Source organism: Callorhinchus milii, unplaced genomic scaffold (assembly GCF_018977255.1).
Source record: "Callorhinchus milii isolate IMCB2004 unplaced genomic scaffold, IMCB_Cmil_1.0 Scaffold3, whole genome shotgun sequence".
In the NCBI taxonomy this organism is placed as follows: domain Eukaryota; kingdom Metazoa; phylum Chordata; class Chondrichthyes; order Chimaeriformes; family Callorhinchidae; genus Callorhinchus; species Callorhinchus milii.
This window is the reverse complement of record NW_024704744.1, coordinates 80,233,313-80,252,624: the sequence shown is the minus strand read 5'-3', so window position 1 is coordinate 80,252,624 and position 19,312 is coordinate 80,233,313. Positions and strand designations below refer to the sequence as shown.

Sequence of the window (19,312 nt, the reverse complement as noted above, 5' to 3'; positions counted from 1 at the left end):
ATGTTACACACACACAATGGGAAAAGCTTCATCACCAAAATGGTTTAATTTGCATCATGTAAAAATACCACCAATGGCAGCACGGAATCCACATTACAGAACTAAGAGAGGAATAAGACATGGAGCCCTGCCACCCCCGCCCCACACACACAAAGATTGAGCCAGTAATCAATCAGTAATGAAAGGAACCACCACCACCACCCCCCGCTGAGATCAACCCCAATGATCAGTAAGGCACAGAGCATCGCCCCCACCAAAAGAGCCCCAGCAGTACTTGATTGGGGTCAGAGATGGGAACAAGACAGCAATAAGCAGAGGCTCCAGTACTCAGCTGTGTTCCTATCTCCAGTATCTTACTGAAGAGACCTGGTCCATGAGACAATTCAGCACAATACCATTGTGAGCCACTGTGGAGAGATGCCTAGGTTTAGTGACAAACATGGGCAAAAGGATAGACAAACAGCGAGGTAGACGTGGGAATGGGGAGCGAAACACGTGTGGAGATAGGGACAGAGAGAGACTGGGGTGCAGGCAGCTTGATGTCTCACCTGCAGGATGCTGAGTTGAGCGAATCCTTCCTCATCCTTGGGGAGAGAATTGAACAACTCTACAAAAAAAAAAGTTAAAGCAGTCAGAGCCTGACGCTGCTCTCTGCCCTCCAACTGACTATGTAGGCACCCCCCCTACCAACCAGCTGAGTCCTTCGACCGACTGCGTCTTTGATAAGTAGCCCCAACCCCCTCCCTTCCCCACCCCCACAGAATTCTGCTCACTGCATTGGATGGGATTGAGAATGCCAAATCTGTGCCAAATCTGATTGGGAATCCCCATCCCACAGAATCCCCATCCTATGGCGAGTGGGATTTGGAATCTCCACTCTGTGCTGAGTGGAATTGGGAGTCCTGAGTCTACAACAGGTGGAAATGGGTCACTTACTGAACACCAGCTCCAGGCGGACAAGACAGGAAACAAAGTTATCAAAGTCCAGGGTGAGGTCGTCACTGTCATAGTAACGAGAAACGATGATCTGACAGAGTTTATTATTCAGGTGAAAACCTGGAGAGAAAAGAGTGAGGGTGTGTGTGAATCTGTGGGATGAATGTGAGGATGACAGAGGAGCGTGAGGATGACACTTTGGGCTGCGTGAGCATATTTTGCCCACAAAATATAGTCAATTAATTTTACAGTATATTCTGTGAAGCGCTTTGAGACGTCTCGGAGACCTGGTAAGGCGCTGTATCAAATGCAAGGATTATTATTATATTAGCATTTGTGTGAATGTGTTGGTGTTTCTGTATGAGAATCACTGGGCTCTGACTCACCAGCCTCCTCCACAGCCACTCTCATTTCACTCGAGTTCATTGTTCCCGACTGATCCAGGTCATTATTTTTATAGATTTTCTGTAATATAAAAACCAGCATCAGTTCTCTGCCCTCTGCATCCCACCTCCAACCTCCCGCACTCTCTCCCCTCCATATCTCCCCATTCTCACCCATATCCCACTCCCTCCCTTTCTCTCCCTCATTTCTCTCTATCCGCCCTCTGTCTCTCTGTCCCCTCCGTCCCCCACCACTTCTCTTTCTCTCTGCCCACTCTCTTTTCTCTCCCTCCCCACGCATGCAGACACACCAAGCGGTGGTGAGAAGCCAGGGCGATGAGATGAACTCAGAGCGACGTGATCTCACCAGGAACTTCTGCACCTTGTTCCACAGTTTCTGGAATTCCACCAATCCCATCTTTCCGTTCCCGTCTTTCTGTTTCAAAGTACTTAAAGAAAATCAATCTGTGCCAACAGCTCCCCCAGCCATGCCCTGGGCATATACGCGCGTACCCACACACGCCTAGGCCACCCCCCCCCCCCACCCAGCACACAGAAAGATACGTCCACCAGATGCACCATGTTGCGGCACGACTCCAGCCCGAATCCATCCGTCTTGATGTCAGTGCCTGTGGAGAGGAGGGGTTAGCAGTATCCCACCAACAGCCATGAAGTCAATGACCAATTTTTTTTTTTGGGGTGGGGGGAGAGATTGTTGGCCAGACACAGAGAGAAACTCCTTTTTCTTTCCAAGTAGTGCCACACAATTTTAACGTCTTGTCCAAAGGATGGCACCTCTGATAATGCAGGACATCCCTAGCACTGCACTAATACTGTCAGTGTGGACTGATCTCAAAGTCCCTGAGATGCAGTTTCAACCCACAATCTTCTGACTCAAAGGCAAGAGTTCCTCTGACCGAACCAGACTGATGATGTGTTAAATAGAGTTTCAGGATTGTGACCCATTGACAAAGAATGGTAATGGGAGATTATTGATGATTAAAGATGAATGTGAATGGTGGACTGATGTCTGGGATGGCCTTTGCCACGGATACTCACGTTTGGACATGATTTTGTTCAGTATTTTCTGGAGCTCGAATACCGAGATTTCCTTGTCCTAAGCAGATGAGAAGCAAACATTAGTTGGATGAGACAAAATTTCTTAAAATTAAATATGGACGAGATGGAAAGCAGTTCTTGGCCCCATCAGTGTCTCCGGCTCTGACAACCAAAACCACCACTATTGGCTTATCATCATCCTCTGAACCTGCGCCCCCACATTACAGTCAAAGGGCATGAACACAGAGGAGTGAAGACGAGGGGGGGTGAGGGCAATGAGGGAGGGCAATGGAGGGAAGGACGAGGGTAAATGGGCGAAACGGAGGGCGAATTGGGAGGAGAGTGAATGGGGTAGGTTGAGTGTGAGGGGATGAGGGTGAGTGGAAGATTGAGTGCAAGAGGCTGAGAGTGATGGGGGGAGGTTGACGCTTCAAGGGAGCTGACCTCTCCAGCGAGTTTTTCAAACATACTCCTGAAGTTGCTGCTCACATCGGACTCCTGAACATCAACCTGAAACAAGGGGAGACGTCTGAGAAACAAAGACTCTGAGACAGACAGACACACACACACAAAGGCACACAGACAGACACACACACAGACAGTCACACACAGAGCGAGAGATACACGCACAGACAGAGACACGCACACGTAGACATACACAGTACCTCATCATCGAAGGTTGCATACACCTGGTCAATGTCCATTGTGCTGGGAACAGAGAATTTTTGACCTCAGACACGATATTAATCAGAGAGAGCCTCGCTGTCCCACAGTGAGTGTATCCGAGAGCTTCATGTCCCACAGTAAGTGTATGTGAGAGCCTTAATGTCCCACAGTGAGTGTATGCGAGAGTCTGGGAACAGCCCCGGCACCTGGGACACCCCAAAACATGTCGCCCAGCCCCTCCAACCCCATCACATTCTTAGTGATTATCTCCTAGACACCCCCCGCCGCCCCAACGCACCCAGAATCCTTCCAACACACCAATTTCTCCCCCATTTACTTACTGAGTGTCAGCCCGTTTCTCTGTGTAGACGCGCAGAGCAAAGTCCCCATTTTGGTTGGGTTCGAAAGTGGAGGGGACAACCAGGTACTCTCCGGGGGGCAGGCAGAACCGGGCTGAGACCTCCCGTAGGTTAATGAAGGTCTCGGATCGTGCTTTTGATCCATGTGTTATGAAGTAGCTTTTCTCCAGGTGCACGTTTGTGACCCCTTTGTACTGTCAGGACAGGAAGGGACATGGGATGGTCACCGAGTACAGAAGGCGACAATCATAGCACTCTGAGCCCTGAGAACAAGACAGGAGGTGCACCACCAGCCCACAGCCCCCGCCGGCATCACCAGCCCACAGCCCCCGCCGGCATCACCAGCCCACAGCACCCCCTGGCACCACCAGCCCACAGCCCCCGCCGACATCACCAGCCCAACGTCGGCCAGATGATGTAATCCACGCTCAAACAGACCATTTCTGCTATGGCATAATTGGCACCTCACGTCTCACCCCTGTGAGTGTGAAATGATACACAGGAACAACAGCAATGATGACTTGCATTTATATAGCGCCCTTTCAAACAGGACAGCATCTCGGTGCGTTTAGCAATGATGGAGCCCAGCGCCGACACAGGGGAGGGAAAGGAAGTGACAGTAACCATAGTTGAAGAGGAAGGTCTTCAGTCATGATCTAAAAGAGGGATAGGAGGGGGCAAGGTGGAGGGTTTGGGGGAGAGTTCCAAAGTTTTGGAGGGTAGTGTCTGAAAGTGCGGCTGCCGATGATGGAGTAGAAGGGACGAGGGTCAAGCAGGAGGGCAGAGCAAGCCGAACAAAAGCAGCGGTAGCGGAGTAGGGAGAGAGGTCAGGAGGCTGACTGGCATGGATATGGGACCTGGGATGAGGAACGACTATACTACAAAGGTGAAATATCACCCAACTGGTGACATCGGGTAAGGAAGTGCTTGGCCCTCGACCTAACCCCTTCATTCCTCCAACAGTCAAACAGGCAGGGCGAAACCTTAGGCAAGTTTCCTTATTCCACACATCTCTGTTTACCTAGCAGTAAGTAGGAACCTAGTAAAAATAAGGGTTAAATCTCAGACCAGTGATCGTAGACAGGAGTCAGATGGCAACCAACATACCTCATCAGGGACCTGCAGAGAAAAGAATAATAGTTAGTGTATCCATACAGTGATCCATACTGTAACTACACCATACCCCAATTACCATCTATGACTTTGATCTCCCGCAGGTTAATGAAGGTAACTCAACTGGAACCTAACTACACTGTAACTCAACTGGAAACTAACTACACTGTAACTCAACCACACCATTATTCAACTACAACTTAAGTAGAACCTAACCACACCACACTCAACTGCAGCGTAACTACTATTACTACTGGTCTGCGTCATGCTCTGAACCCTGGCTGGACAGTGACGTGCCTCATAGATGGCGAAGCCCACAGTGTGCATGTCCTCGCCCATCTTCCTCAGGTTCCTTCGGTTTTTCTGGATCAGAGCCACCAGGACGCTGCAGCCGTCCTCCCCTCGTCCATCATCGTCGATTTCCTCCAGCACCATCTTAAACTGGGGGTTCATCCAGAAGGTGGCTGTTGGAGGGGCAGAGAGAACGATTGATTATATGAGGGTGCTCACCGCGGTCTCGGGCGGGGGGACAGCTGCTGTCTCGGGCAGGTGGGGGGGGGGTGCGTCTCGGTGGAGGGGCAGCTGTGGTCTCGGGAGGGAGGACGAGGGGGCGAGACCATGGTCTCGGGGGGGAAGGGGGGAGCCTGGACAGGCAGTGGTTGTCCTGTACCTGGGAAGTTCCGGCAGCCTCCAGCTGTGGAGCCACGTCTCCAGCTCTCACTGAACAAGGCACAGTTCCATTTGAGGATCTTGTCGGAGGTGAGGGTGTCAGGCGTCAGGTTACAGATCTCAACCCGAGAATAGTGCCTCTTAAAGTCCGAGAACGACATCCTGAGAGACAATCAGCCAATAAAACATGAGTTATGTATTGTCCAGCACTGCCGGGCAGGAGAGTGGTCCAGGGAGGGTAAGAACGGAAGATCAGCCTTTCACAATAATGAACCTTTCCCTCCCTAATACCCTGATATCCTCGTGAACACATGCGGCACTCTCTACAGAGCCAAAATACACATGTAGGCAGTGTACGTGTGGCCTCACCAGATTACTGTATGACCTCACCCACTACTTCACTGGTTCTCTATTCTCACAATGAATCCCAGCTTTCCATTTGCTCTCTGCACCTGGGTACACGCTTTCATTGAGATGTTTCACTCACACATCCACGGGCCTTGGGACTAGTCGTGTAGCGTAGTGGTTAGCGCGCTCGCCTCGCAAGCGAGAGGACCCGGGTTCGATTCCCAGGCAGGGCGAAACCTTAGGCAAGTTTCCTTATTCCACACATCTCTGTTTACCTAGCAGTAAGTAGGAACCTAGTAAACATAAGAATTTGGTCACTCAATCCATGACTGTTTGTGGGATATTGCTATCGCAATTGTCTGCTGCATTTCGTCCATAAAATACAGTCAATCCACTTTACAATATAATCTGAAGCTCTTTGAGATGTCTCAACGACGTGATAAGGCTCTATATCAAATGCAAGGATTATCATTATTATATCCAAGCCCCTTTGCTCATCTCTGCCTCTAGAACTTCCCCACTGAGCTCCCAGATTTGCGATCTCCAGCAGAGACAGGAATTCAGGGGAACGAAAGAAACAAGAAGCAGGAAGGGAAAGAAGACACTCAAGCTTGGCTTTGTTGAACTGCACTTGCCATCCTTCCACTCTCTCCCTCTCTCACTACCACCAATATTCGCTTATTAATGGAGTCCTGTAGCTCAGCGTTTAGAGCACTCGCCTCACAAGCGAGAGACCTGTGTTCGATTCCTGACAGGGCAAAACCTTGGGCAAGTTTCCTTACCCCACACGCCTGATAATAAACTCTCAAGAAAAAAATACGATAACAAATTGGTCACTTCAATCCACGACTATTTGTAGCTGTTGTGTTTCACCCACAAATGTAACACTTTACAGTATATTCTGTGAAGCACTTTGAGATATCTAGAAGACGTAAAAAGTTCTATTTCAAATGCATGGATTATTATTTTATTAATGTTATTTATGAATATTATTTAACAAATGTTATCTAGGATTGTTATCTAGGATTGTTCATTGTCAATGTTTTGCCCACAAAATATACAGTCAATTCACTTCACAGTATATCCCGTGAAGCGTTTTGAGATGTCTCAACGATGTGATAAGGCTCTATATGAAATGCAAGGATTATTATTTACCAGAATTCTCCATCCTCGGCGCGATTCCGAAGATCGGCTGCATCCTGTGGTGACACTGAGTTCCAATGCGAGGAGCTGGTTCACATATAAACTACACGTTAGCACTGTGATCCCTCCCCTGCTAGACAGACACCCCCCCTCAAGCCCCCTCCCTTACCTACCCCGGTCCGCTCTCTTCCGGTAGTAACTCACTCACCTGTCACTCCAGGCTCCCGTCCACTCCACCTGCCCCCAGGGGTTCCTGATCCGGATCAACTGCACCTGGGACCCGCGGAACCGAACCTGAGACAAGGGCATCCCATCAGCACAGGACTGCCTCTGCCGCCTTCCCACCTTCTAATACCCCTCCACCCCCTTCTCCGCTTCTCCCCCCCCCCACCATCTCTGGCTGGCGCCCTCCCCCCCCCACCATCTCTGGCTGGCGCCCTCCCCCACCGCCTGGCTGGCGCCCTGCCCCCCCCGCCTGGCTGGCGCCCTGCCCCCCCGCCTGGCTGGCGCCCTGCCCCCCCGCCTGGCTGGCGCCCTGCCCCCCCCGCCTGGCTGGCGCCCTGCCCCCCCGCCTGGCTGGCGCCCTGCCCCCCCCGCCTGGCTGGCGCCCTGCCCCCCCGCCTGGCTGGCGCCCTCCCCCCCGCCTGGCTGGCGCCCTCCCCCCCGCCTGGCTGGCGCCCTCCCCCCCCGCCTGGCTGGCGCCCTCCCCCCCCGCCTGGCTGGCGCCCTCCCCCCCCGCCTGGCTGGCGCCCTCCCCCCCCCGCCTGGCTGGCGCCCTCCCCCCCCGCCTGGCTGGCGCCCTCCCCCCCCCGCCTGGCTGGCGCCCTCCCCCCCCCGCCTGGCTGGCGCCCTCCCCCCCCCGCCTGGCTGGCGCCCTCCCCCCCCTCCTGGCTGGCGCCCTCCCCCCCCTCCTGGCTGGCGCCCTCCCCCCCCGCCTGGCTGGCGCCCTCCCCCCTTGCCTGGCTGGCGCCCTCCTCCATCTCGCTGGCGCTCTCCCCTTCTCTCCTCGCCACTCTCTCTTTTCCCTCACTCTTCCCCCTCATTCTCTCTCCCTCCTTGTGCTCTCTGATCACACCTCATCTGTACTGATCCTCTGCAGATCTCTGCATGCCTCTCACTCACTCTGTTGGCTGACCCAGCTTCCAAAGCTCCTCCCCCCAACGTATTACCCTCCGTTTGCCCCCCCCCGCCGTGTGGGGCAGTGTATCAGCAAGCGAGTACCCACCTCCTGTGCTCCAGTGATGGAATAGGCGTGACCTTTCACCAGCTTCTCGGGGGTGATCGCCTCGGTCTCTGATGCACTCGTGATCTGAGAGCAGAGCAACATGACCATGGTTGTGTGTGTGTGTGTGTGTGTGTGTGTGTGTGTGAGACCATGTGCCGAGTACACAGCAGTAACGTGTGTGTGTCACCATGTGCAGAGTACGGTAACGTGTGCCACCATGTGCAGGGTGTATAGTAATGTCTGCGAGTGAAGGTTTGCGTGCCAGAACTAGGGGCTGGGCTTAGTTGTGCACTCAGAAGGTGTCCAAGGCACTGGATGGTTGTGTGACCTTCCCACCCCCCACCGGTCGCTGTGTGCCCCCAGGGTCGCCGTGCCACCCCCAGGGTCTCTGTGCTCTGAGGTTGCTACTCACATTGATGGAGCAGCCGAGCAGTGAGCCCCTCTTCAGCGCCTTCTCGATGATGTGAAAAAGGTCCGCAGGGGCCTTGTTCAGCTCGTACCACTCTGACACGCCCCCCGTGAAGTCCTCAAACCCCTCGGTCGTCGATCCACCCGATAGAGCCTCATACGATCCATTCAGCCTGTGTAACAAAAATACACAGGTCACGCTACACACAACGCAGCATGCTACACGCAAAGCACAAGCAGTCCTGGCACAAACTGGTTGGGCCGAGCGGTCCTTTTCCGTGCTGTACATTCTTTGTAAAAAGCAGCACGGTCACGTTATTTCAGTGAAAGGGATTTCAGCAATTGACTGGGATTGCAATTGCAGCATCTGTCTTTGAGATTGTCATTGCAGCGATCGATCGTGAATTCACTGATTGGTATATCATTGTTGATAGCGTTTTGGAATATAGTATATGTGGGAACAAGCAGGAAATGTGAATCCTGATAGAGAAGTCTATAAAGACACACTGGGGGCTAAGCTGGTGTTTGCATTTGATATAGCGCCTCATCACATAGTTGAGATGTCTCAAAGTATTTCACAGAATATATTGAAAAGTGAATTTTGTGCGTGAAATATGGCAGCCAATTGCACCCAGCAACGTTCCACAAATAGTCATGGATTCACTGACCAAACTGTTTTTGAGGGATTATTATATGTTAGGTGAACAAAGGCATTTGGATCAAGGAAACTTGCCTAAGGTTTCACCTTGCCCGGGAATGAAATCTGAGTCCTCTCACTTGTGGTGAGGGTGCAAATTACTACGTTACGGGATTCCACAACAATACTGGGTGGAAGCATCGAGAAATGGTTACAAGTGTAATTAGTAATTACTGATTTCCCTCAAGCCACCGAAACCTCACATCATGAACAGGCTTCACTACGCTAATACCCTGCTCGCCCATGTCCTCTCCCACACCAGCCTTCACAAGCCTATTACCCCACCCTTGCTAGGCTTCTCTGACTCCCCATTCCCCCAGCGGATCGAGATAAAGCAGATCCTTGTTCTCACCTTTAAATGCCTCCAATCTCGCTCGATCCTACTTCTTCAACGCCCTCCAACTCTACTGACTGGTTACACCTTTCACTCAGATGGCGTTCAGCTCCACTCTCTGAAACTCCACCCTTAGTCTTTCTGACTCCCTCCCTCCCCTCATTCAAGATCTACCTCTTTGATTGTACCCGTCAGTCATCTTTTCCCTTCCCACACACCCCTGGCTCCCAAGTCCCAGCTCGAGTGTGAAGTAACCAGTGAGCAGCGTAAAGTGCTTTGAGACATCCTCCTGACATGCAAGACTCTATATAAATGTAAATTGGGGCAGGGGGTTCTGTGTAAAGGATGGCGAGTGCTGATGAAGTCTCAGCCTTGCGCTGTGATAGCACTCTTCTCTGAGTCAGAAGGTTGTAGGTCCAAGGCTCACGTCAGGGCTTGAACTCACATAACCTAAGATGACACTCCAATGGTGTGCTGGGGGGGTGTTGCATCGTCCTTCAATGAGATGACGTTAAACTGAGGCCCCGACTGCCTGCTCAGGAGTACGTTAAAGATTCCATGACACTATTCCAAAAGAGAAGGGAGTTTCTGCAGTCACTCCTCCCCACAGTAAATCCTGTGAAGCGCTTTGGGACTTGTTCCCGACATGAAGGGCATTGTAACAAATGCAACGATCATTATTATTTTTATGAAGGTGCTGCTGATATTGAGCAAGAGACATCAGTGATGAAGTGACCTACTTGGCGTAAGCTTTCTCCAGCAGCGCGCTCCAGAACTCATTCTGCTCGTCCGAGTGGACAAACATTAGCTCTCCATCCTTGGTGGGCAGCTGGTCATCGATCACCACATCCACCCACTCCCCATACTGCCAGAACTAGGAGAGACCAGAGGAGACAATCAGTCAGTTAGTCAATCAGAGACACCATCATCCGACCCATCAACTTATCGTCCATCACACCATCAGTCACGTTGCACCACCTATTCCCAGGACCAGGAGAGACCAGAATGAACCTGAGAAGCGATTTTTGGGGGGAGGTCAGCCAGGTGTCTGACACATGCAGGAACCCATCACCGTGCTTAAGAGTATCCAAACCAAACTGAGAATTTCATGCATCCCACCTACACATGGAAATTCCAGAGATAGATTGTTGGAACGGAGGGATGCATCCTGTTTACTTAATTCCGTAAAGTGTTAGGCACACGTAGGCGAGAGCCAATGCTTGGGGACTCCAGAGTGTGCGTTGGGGTACTGCAGTACCCTTGCCATTGATATCACTGTCTGGCAAGCTCACCCTCTGCTTGTCCAGCTAGGACCACCTTACCTATTAGGGCTTTGACTAGCAGGGTTAACAACAACCACCAAATTACATTTGTATAGCGCCTTTCATGTCGGGAGGATGTCCCAAGGAGCTGGACAATCAGTGCTTCAGACAAGATCTGTGTGGGTTGATTCTCTGCCCCTGACAGCAAGTAAGAACCTGGTTGTTAGTTGATTGGTGGGTCGCTTTCTGGGGGTAATAATCCCTTAAAAAATAAATAATTATCAATTTGGTCGCTCAATCCACGACGGTTTGTGGGACACTGCTGTGCGCAATTAGTGGTCGCATTTTCGCTCACAAAATATACAGTCAATTTCACTTTACAATATATTCTGTGAAGTGCTTTGAGACGTCTTAATGACATTATAAAGCGCTATATCAAATGCAAGGATTATTATTACTATTATTATTATAATATTCAATTCAAGAAATATTTGCTAATGTGGGTGCTGCGAGGCTCAGTGAGGTTTTTTTCATTCAAACCTGGGAATGGGTTTGTCGTTCACCAGAATGGTACCAGAGCTTAAAGAGTTAAATTATGAGGACAGGTTGTATAAACTTGGCTTATATTTCCTTGAGTTTAGAAGTTTGAGAGGTGATCTGATTGAGGCGTTTAAAATGATGAAGGGATTTGATAAGGTAGCTACAGAAAAATTATTTCCTCGGGTGGGGGAATCCAGAACAAGGAGGCACAATCTTAACATTAGAGCTACGCCATTTAGGAGTGAAATCAGGAAGCTTTTTTTTAAAATATATACGTAAATGGTAGTGGAAATCTGGAACCCTCTCCTCCAAAAGGCTGTAGATGCTGGATCCATTCAAATTTTCAAGACGGAGGTGGATACATTTTTGTTAGGTAAGGGTTTCAAGAATTATGGAGCAATGGTCGATAATTGGAGTTGAGGTACAGATCAGCCATGATCAGCTGGAAAACAAATCTCCCTCCCCTCCCTCTCGGCTGCCTTGGAGTCATCTGAACTCCTTCCCCTCTGGGCTTCCTTCCGCAATGGCCTATCCTCCTCAGTCACTCTTCTCCACAGATCCATTTCCTCCACTCTCGATTCCCTTGCTCCCCTCTCTTCACGAACCGTCTCCTATTCACGTAAGTCACCATGGTACACAGCCACCTCCGCTCCCTTAAGGCACAGTTGCATGCCGCTGAACTCACCTGGCTGAAATCCAACTTAACGGTCCATTGGCATATCTGGCTGGATCTTACCAAATCCAACCACTCCGCCCTCGCCTCTGCTAAATCGTCATTCTACTCCAACACAGTCTTGGAGGCCAAAGACAACCCTAGATTCCTCTTCTCCATCACCAACCGGTTCCTCTGCCCACCCTCTCACACCTCGCCCATCCTCAACTCCAATGCCACCTGCAAGGCGATGCTGAACTTCCTCCAATCCAAAATTGAGGGGATCCACTCAGCTGCCTCTGCCCTTCCATCTACTACACCCTCCCCATCTCCCTCTCCCATCCCTCCCTCCCTCCACACCTTCGAACCTGTCTCTCACTACCATTATAACCGGCATGAAACCAACTACCTGCTCCCTCGACCCCATCCCTACCCCACTCCTTACCTCCCAGCTCCACCTCCTTGCCCCTCTACTCGCAGACATCATAAATCTCTCCCTGTCCACTGGTACTATTCCCGCACCACTAAAAAAGGCATCATCACTCCTGTCCTTAAAAAACCCTCCCTACTCTCAAACTACCGCCCCATCTCCAAACTCCATTAACAAGACGTTGCTTCCCAGCTTTGCTCCTTCCTCTCTGGCCACTCCCTTCTGAAACCCCACCAATTGGGTTTCCGTACCGTCCACAGCACAGAAACAGCCCTGGTCAAAGTGACAAATGACATGCTGTCCATCTGTGACCAGGGCTCCCTCTGCCTCCCCATACTCCTTGACCTCTCTGCTACCTTAGACATCGTTGACCACTCTATCCTTATCCACTGACTCTTCTCTCACCTCAACTTTCACAGCTCTGTACTTGACTGGTTCAGATCGTACCTCTCACACTGCCTCCACTTCATCTCCACAAATGGTTTCCCACCCTATCTCTGCGACCTCCTAACCCCCTACCAACCCGCCCATTCCCTCCGCTCAGCCGGCTCTGGCCTGCTCCACGTCCCCCAACCCACCCGCCCCACCATTGGCGGGAGAGCCTTCAGCCACTTTGCCCCCAACCTCTGGAGTTCCATCCCGCAATCACTCCGCCTCACCCCCTCCTTAGCCTCCTTCAAGTCCCGGTTCAAGATCCTCCTCTTCGACCATGCCATTGGCCACCCTCCTACCCCCCCACCCAACCCCAGCTTAGGTCTGAAATGCTGTACTCTGTCCAGCGCCTTGGGACGTCCTCCTGACGTGAAAGGCACTATACAAATGTAATCTTGTTGTTCTCCTCTAGCCCCCACCCTGTCTCATGCGGCATTCCTCAGGACTCTATCCTTGGTGCCCTCCTCTTCAGTATCTATATGCTCCCTCTTGATGACATCATCCGCAGACATGGGGTCAACTTCCACATGTATGCAGATGACACCCAACTGTATCTCTCTGCCTCCACTCTTGACTCCAGGACCACTGCTGTGCTAACAGAATGTCTGTCAGACATCAAGTCCTGGATGACAGCTAACTTTCTTCAGTTGAACATCAACAAGACCGAGGTTCTCCTGATTGGATCCCGTCAGCGCCTCCACAGCTCAGTCGCTGACAGCATCACCATCCATGGTTGCACACTCCACCTCACTAAGCCAGTCCAGAACCTTGGCATTTTGTTTGACCCTCAACTGTCCTTTCTACCCTACACCTGTGCCATGGCCCGCTCTGCCTTACCCCACCTCCGCAACATCGCCTGGCTCCGCCACTGTCTCACACTGCAGGCCGCTAAAACCCTCATGCATGCTTTCATTACATCGAGGCTTGACTATGCAAACTCCTTGCTTGTCAGCCTCCCCAACTTCTCCCTCCATAGGCTATGGATCATCTGGAACTCTGCAGCCAGTATCCTCCCGCACCAGGCTCCATGACACTATCACCTCCATCCTCGCCCGACTCCACTGGATCCCCATCACACAGATGATACAGTTCAAGATCCTGGTCCTCACCTTTAAAGCCCTCCATGGTCTTGTTCCCCCCTACCTCTGTGACCTCCTAACCCCCTACCATCCTGCCCACTGCCTCCGTTCAGCGGGTTCCAGCCTGCTTCACATCCCCCGTCTCGCTCACCCCACCATTGGCGGGCGGACCTTCTGCCATTCCGTCCCCACACTCTGGAACTCGACATGAAGGGCGCTATACAAATGTAATTTTGTTGTTGTTGATCTAATAGAATATTGAAACAGGCTCGAGGAGCTGAATGGCCTACTCCTGTTCGTATGGTTGTCGTGCATTAAGAATTACTACCCTGAAGCCAGGTTGTTTGATTCATATCACTGAGACCACAATCTTTGAATAACTCCTCAAAACAGGAACTTGTTCACTGCAAAACATCGTAAAAACTAATGACTGGCACAGCAGAGCGCAAAGTAGGCTGGGGCTGGTGTGTAGTGGGCATTCCAGAGTACAATGAATGCCACATTCGAGTCTTGCAAACTCTGGCACATCATCAAAGACTTGGATCACAGCCAACAGACTTACTGGCAGGGCTGACACCGCAGGCACTCTCTGAGTGGGGACGACAATCTCATCTCAACTTGGGCCATTTCCTCAACAACTCTGCTCCACATGCACTAGTACTGCACACTAAGTTGCAACACTTATCGGGGACTCAGAGTACAATCTGTGCTAGTTATTCTTTACATCGCCTGACACTTGTAAAACCACTCTAGTTTGCTTTTACTGACAAGAGGCTGCGTTAGCTTGGAACACTGTGTGAGTAAGCCCAGAGAGCATGTTTGGGGAGCGGTCGAATCTGTTGATGTGCACTGTTGACACACACTAGAACAGCAGAAACCACCTTGACCATTCCACAGCTTTTTCCGTAGAAAAATGTATTTTCTTTTCCATTAGGATTGCGAAATCTTTTAACGTTCCTCTGAACAGTATGATGCAGAGTTTAAAGTCCCATCTGAAGGTTGACACCTCTGACAATGCAGCATTCACCTCACCCATCCCCACCTCGCAACCTACTCAATGTCAGCCTGGCTGTGAGCTCAAGACCGGATGTGGCATCCACAACCCTCAACGGAGCATAGTGGTTAGTGAGCTTGCCTTGCAAGCAAGAGGAATTTGGTTTGTTTCCTGGGCGTAGTGAAACTTCAGGCAAGATTTTTTATTCTACATGCCTTTTTATCATGCAATATGTAGGAACCCGGTTGTTAGTTGATAGGCGGATCAATTTCTTGGGGTAATAATCCATTCATCCCCCAAAAAATTGGTCACTCAATCCACAGTTGTTTGTGGGACACTGCTATTTGCAATTGGCTGCCACATTTTCGCTCACAAAACACACAACCAATTTGGGACTCTCAGTGACAAGAGAAGCACTATATCAAATGCTAGGATTATTATTTAAAGGCGAGTGTGAAACCAACCGAGCCAGGCAGACAATGAGGGAACGAGGTACACTCTGTGCCAATTTGCTGATCTCAGCTGGCTACCATCAAGGTCACAGTGGCTGCACTGCAGAGGGAAATCAGCTATAAGCAACTAGTCAACAAGTGACTATCCTTTGGTTGGTGCGGGGAGTCCTTGAAGTTGAACTGGCTCCAAGGTGGTGCTTGGCAATAGAACATTAGAATCAAATCTCTGTGACAATCTCCAAACCAGTTCCTGGGCCAGATGGGTCTGCAGCACTCCAAGGCACTACTGATGACAAGACTAGCCTGGCTTATGGCAGGACTTTGGAAGGGGCAAACTGGTCACTGAAGAAAAGGATTCTTCCCACTAATAGGTAGGGTGGTCCTAGCTGGACAAGCAGTGGGAAACTTGTCAGACAGTGCTCTCAATAGCACACTATGCAATTTTAGCTTTGGGGACTCCAGCAGACTCTGGGGTCCCCAAGCCTTGGCTCTTGCCAACCTGAGCCTAACATTCTCCGGGATCAGGGAAGCAGGTTGCGTCCCTTCAGGGAGAGAGTGTGCATCCATTTCGATATGTAAGTGGCATAAATATGTGGAAATCTGTCTGGTTTGGATATTCTTAAGCAGGGTGATGGGTTTCTGCGTGTTCAAACACCGGGTGATCATGGTGATGGGTTTCCGTGTGTGTCAGACACCTGGCTGATCAAAAAAAAATACTTAATTGCGGTTCAGAGTTCTGCCATTACCTGGAAATGGAAGATTCCAGCGTAGCCCGAATCAAAGCTCTGTCCATCGGGAACCACTCTGTCCAACACTTCCTTGTTCAAAGTCAGGGACGCGATGGCAGCCAGGAGCCAGCAATCCCCTACACCAAAACACACAGTCACACCACAGTACCTTTACACCATTCAGCCCATTGCGTCCTGGTGCTTGCTCTCCACTGTAATCCCTTTCCATGTGCCCTTTTCATTCCCTCTCTCTGATATACTTATCCAATTTAAATGTTGTTCTGGTCTCAGCCAGAGCAGGCTGTGAGTAGAAAGAACAGCCTGCAGCTAGGGCGGTGTCCTCAGTGAGCAAAGTAAAGCCAACAAATTAACAGTGAGTCAGCCCCAACTTGTCCGCCTTGTAAAGCTCTCACAGCGAAGCACTGAAAAGGAGAGAGCGAGGGAGGAGTCGCTCAACTTTCACTCCACAGATCTCCACAGGTTTGTGCTGTTACCACGCAGTCACAGAGTGAAACAAGCTGAAAATGTGTGTGTGTGTGCTCGCAGTCTTTCACAGGAGCAGACTGACAGTAGGGCGAACACACTCACCTAACCAGTTTAGTGTCTCCTCTACCGATAGTGGCCACACACAATAACAATAACTGCACCCTTCACGCAGAGTGGCGTTTCAGAGAGCTTTATTCAAGACTGAGGTTGATATATATCTAAAGGATATGGGGATAGGGCGGGTAAATGGAATTAGGTTAGAAGATCAGCCATGATCTTATTAAATGGCGGGGGCAAGCTCGAGGGGCCAAATGGCCTACTCCTGCTGCTACGTCTTATAGTCTTAACAGTGACTCACTCACACACTCTTTCTCGCACACTCCACTACCCACGTACTCACCTACTCTAAACTCTACACCCCCATCACTACCTGTCCTTGCCAGGCAAGCTCTACTGTTTGCCAACCACACTTTCTCTCCCTCACAGTCTTTCTCAAACTTACTCTCTGTCCCTCACTGTATCTGACTCTCTTACACTCTGTCTGTCTCTCACACTATTTTTCACTCTCACCCGCCCTCTCTCACACACTCTGTCCCTCACTTACTCTTTCTGAATCTCTCACACACTCACTCTTTCATACACACTCACTGTCTCTCAAACACACACACACTGACATACACACATAAAAAAACTCACTCTCTCACACTCACTCATACACTCTCTCTCACTCATACTCTCTCTCACTCATACTCTCTCTCACTCATACACTCTCTCTCACTCATACACTCTCTCTCACTCATACTCTCTCTCACTCATACACTCTCTCTCACTCACACACACAGCTGGTGCCTCTCTCAGACCCCAGACTGGGCTGTCACTCACCCAAGGAGCCCTGGCAAATGTCAGTCTTGGTGGCTCCTTCAATAATAAACCGGGGTCTTGAGCACAGATCCTGCAAACACAGAGAGTGAGGGTCAAAGGCACAGAGAGTGAGGGTCAGAGGCGCAGAGAGTGAGGGTCAGAGACCACAGAGAGTGAGGGTCAGAGACCACAGAGAGTGAGGGTCAGAGACCACAGAGAGTGAGGGTCAGAGACCACAGAGAGTGAGGGTCAGAGACCACAGAGAGTGAGGGTCAGAGACCACAGAGCGTGAGGGTCAGAGACCACAGAGCGTGAGGGTCAGAGACCACAGACAGCAGCTGCCCAGCCCTGGGTGTGTGGGGGAGAGAGAGAGAGAGATATTCCGGGCAGGAGTGGGGGCTGAGGAGTGGTGGTGGGGGAGTGGGGAGTGGTGGTGGGGGAGTGGGGGCTGAGGAGTGGTGGTGGTGGGGGAGTGGTGGTGGGGGAGTGGGGCTGAGGAGTGGTGGTGGGAGTGGGGGCTGAGAGTGTGGTGGGGAGTGGTGGTGGGGGAGTGGGGGCTGAGGAGTGGTGGTGGGGAGTGGTGGTGGGGGACTGGGGGTGAGGAGTGGTGGTGGTGGGGGAGTGGTGGTGGGGGACTGGGGGCTGAGGAGTGGTGGTGGGGGAGTGGGGGAGTGGTGGTGGGGGAGTGGGGGAGTAGTGGTGGTGGTGGAGTGGGGGTGGGGAGTGGTGGTGGGGAGGTGGGAGTGGGGAGTGGTGGTGGGGAGTGGGGGGAGTGTGTGGTGGTGGGGGAGTGGGGGAGTGGTGGTGGGGGAGTGGGGGAGTGGTGGGGTGGGGAGTGGGGGATGGGTGGTGGTGGGAGTGGGGAGTGGTGGTGGGGGAGTGGGGGAGTGGTGGTGGGGAGTGGGGGAGTGGTGGTGGGGAGTGGGGGATGGGGGAGTGGTGGTGGGGGGAGTGGGGAAGTGGTGGTGGGGGAGTGGGGAGTGGGTGGTGGTGGGGGAGTGGGGGAGTGGGGTGGGGGAGTGGGGGAGTGGTGGTGGGGTGGAGTGGTGGTGGGGAGACGCTGAGCTGTGGAGTCGGAGTCATCTCAATGCAAAAAAAAGAAGTGTCTCACCGGCGGGCGCTGCCACTCCACCCCCCGGGTTTTGTGTGAGTGGCCGCCCAGCTCCTGGTAGCCCAGACTGTCCGGGGCGGCGGGGAAGCTGTGGTCCTGGAAGAGGACCCCCGTCTGCAGACAGCGGTCCCGCAGCTCCTCGTAGCTCTGCCCCAGGAACCGCCGCGCATTGCCCCGAGAGCCCAACCCCGCGTCCCGCTGCCGAGAGCGCTGGATCGCCAGTGCCATTCCGCTCATCCCACCTCACACCGACTGCAACTCACCAACTCCAGCTCCACTGAACCCCAGCACAGCCCCTCCCCCTCCCAGCACAGCCCCTCCCCCTCCCAGCACAGCCCCTCCCCCTCCCAGCACAGCCCCTCCCCTCCCCAGCACAGCCCCCCCTCCCCAGCACAGCCCCTCCCCCTCCCAGCACAGCCCTCCCCCTCCCCAGCACAGCCCCTCCCCCTCCCCAGCACAGCCCTCCCCTCCCAGCACAGCCCCTCCCCCTCCCAGCACAGCCCTCCCCCTCCCAGCACAGCCCCTCCCCCTCCTAGCACAGCCCCTCCCCTCCCAGCACAGCCCCTCCCCTTCCCCAGCACAGCCCCTCCCCTCCCAGCACCTCCCAGCACAGCCCCTCCCCTCCCAGCACAGCCCCTCCCCCTCCCAGCACAGCCCCTCCCCAGCACAGCCCCTCCCCCTCCCAGCACAGCCCTCCCCCTCCCAGCACAGCCCCTCCCCCTCCCAGCACAGCCCCTCCCCCTCCCCAGCACGGCCCCTCCCCCTCCAGCACGGCCCCTCCCCCTCCCCAGCACAGCCCCTCCCCCTCCCAGCTCAGCCACTCCCCCTCCCCAGCACAGCCCCTCCCCCTCCCAGCAAAGCCCTCACAGCACAGCCCTCTCCCTCCCAGCCCAGCTCCACTCAGCACAGCCCAACCCCTCCCAGCACAGTTCCTCCCAGCACAGT

The 19,312-nt window shown here is 52.6% G+C and overlaps 1 protein-coding gene across 1 annotated transcript; it reads right to left on the bottom strand.

The window, feature by feature from the left end:
- Positions 1-22: 22 nt before the first annotated feature.
- Positions 23-18,680, bottom strand: LOC103177931 (calpain-2 catalytic subunit). Its single transcript, XM_007892326.2, has 21 exons — positions 18,368-18,680; positions 17,278-17,347; positions 15,928-16,046; positions 10,081-10,214; positions 8,314-8,482; positions 7,902-7,985; positions 6,885-6,970; positions 6,689-6,763; positions 5,187-5,347; positions 4,814-4,980; positions 4,511-4,522; positions 3,386-3,597; positions 3,044-3,086; positions 2,823-2,888; positions 2,379-2,436; positions 1,884-1,948; positions 1,687-1,755; positions 1,323-1,401; positions 937-1,056; positions 549-607; positions 23-407 (listed from the first exon to the last, which is right to left on the bottom strand). The coding sequence occupies exons 1-21, from the start codon at positions 18,602-18,604 to the stop codon at positions 384-386; spliced, it is 2,109 nt and encodes a 702-aa protein (XP_007890517.1). The 5' UTR covers positions 18,605-18,680; the 3' UTR covers positions 23-383.
- Positions 18,681-19,312: the final 632 nt, after the last annotated feature.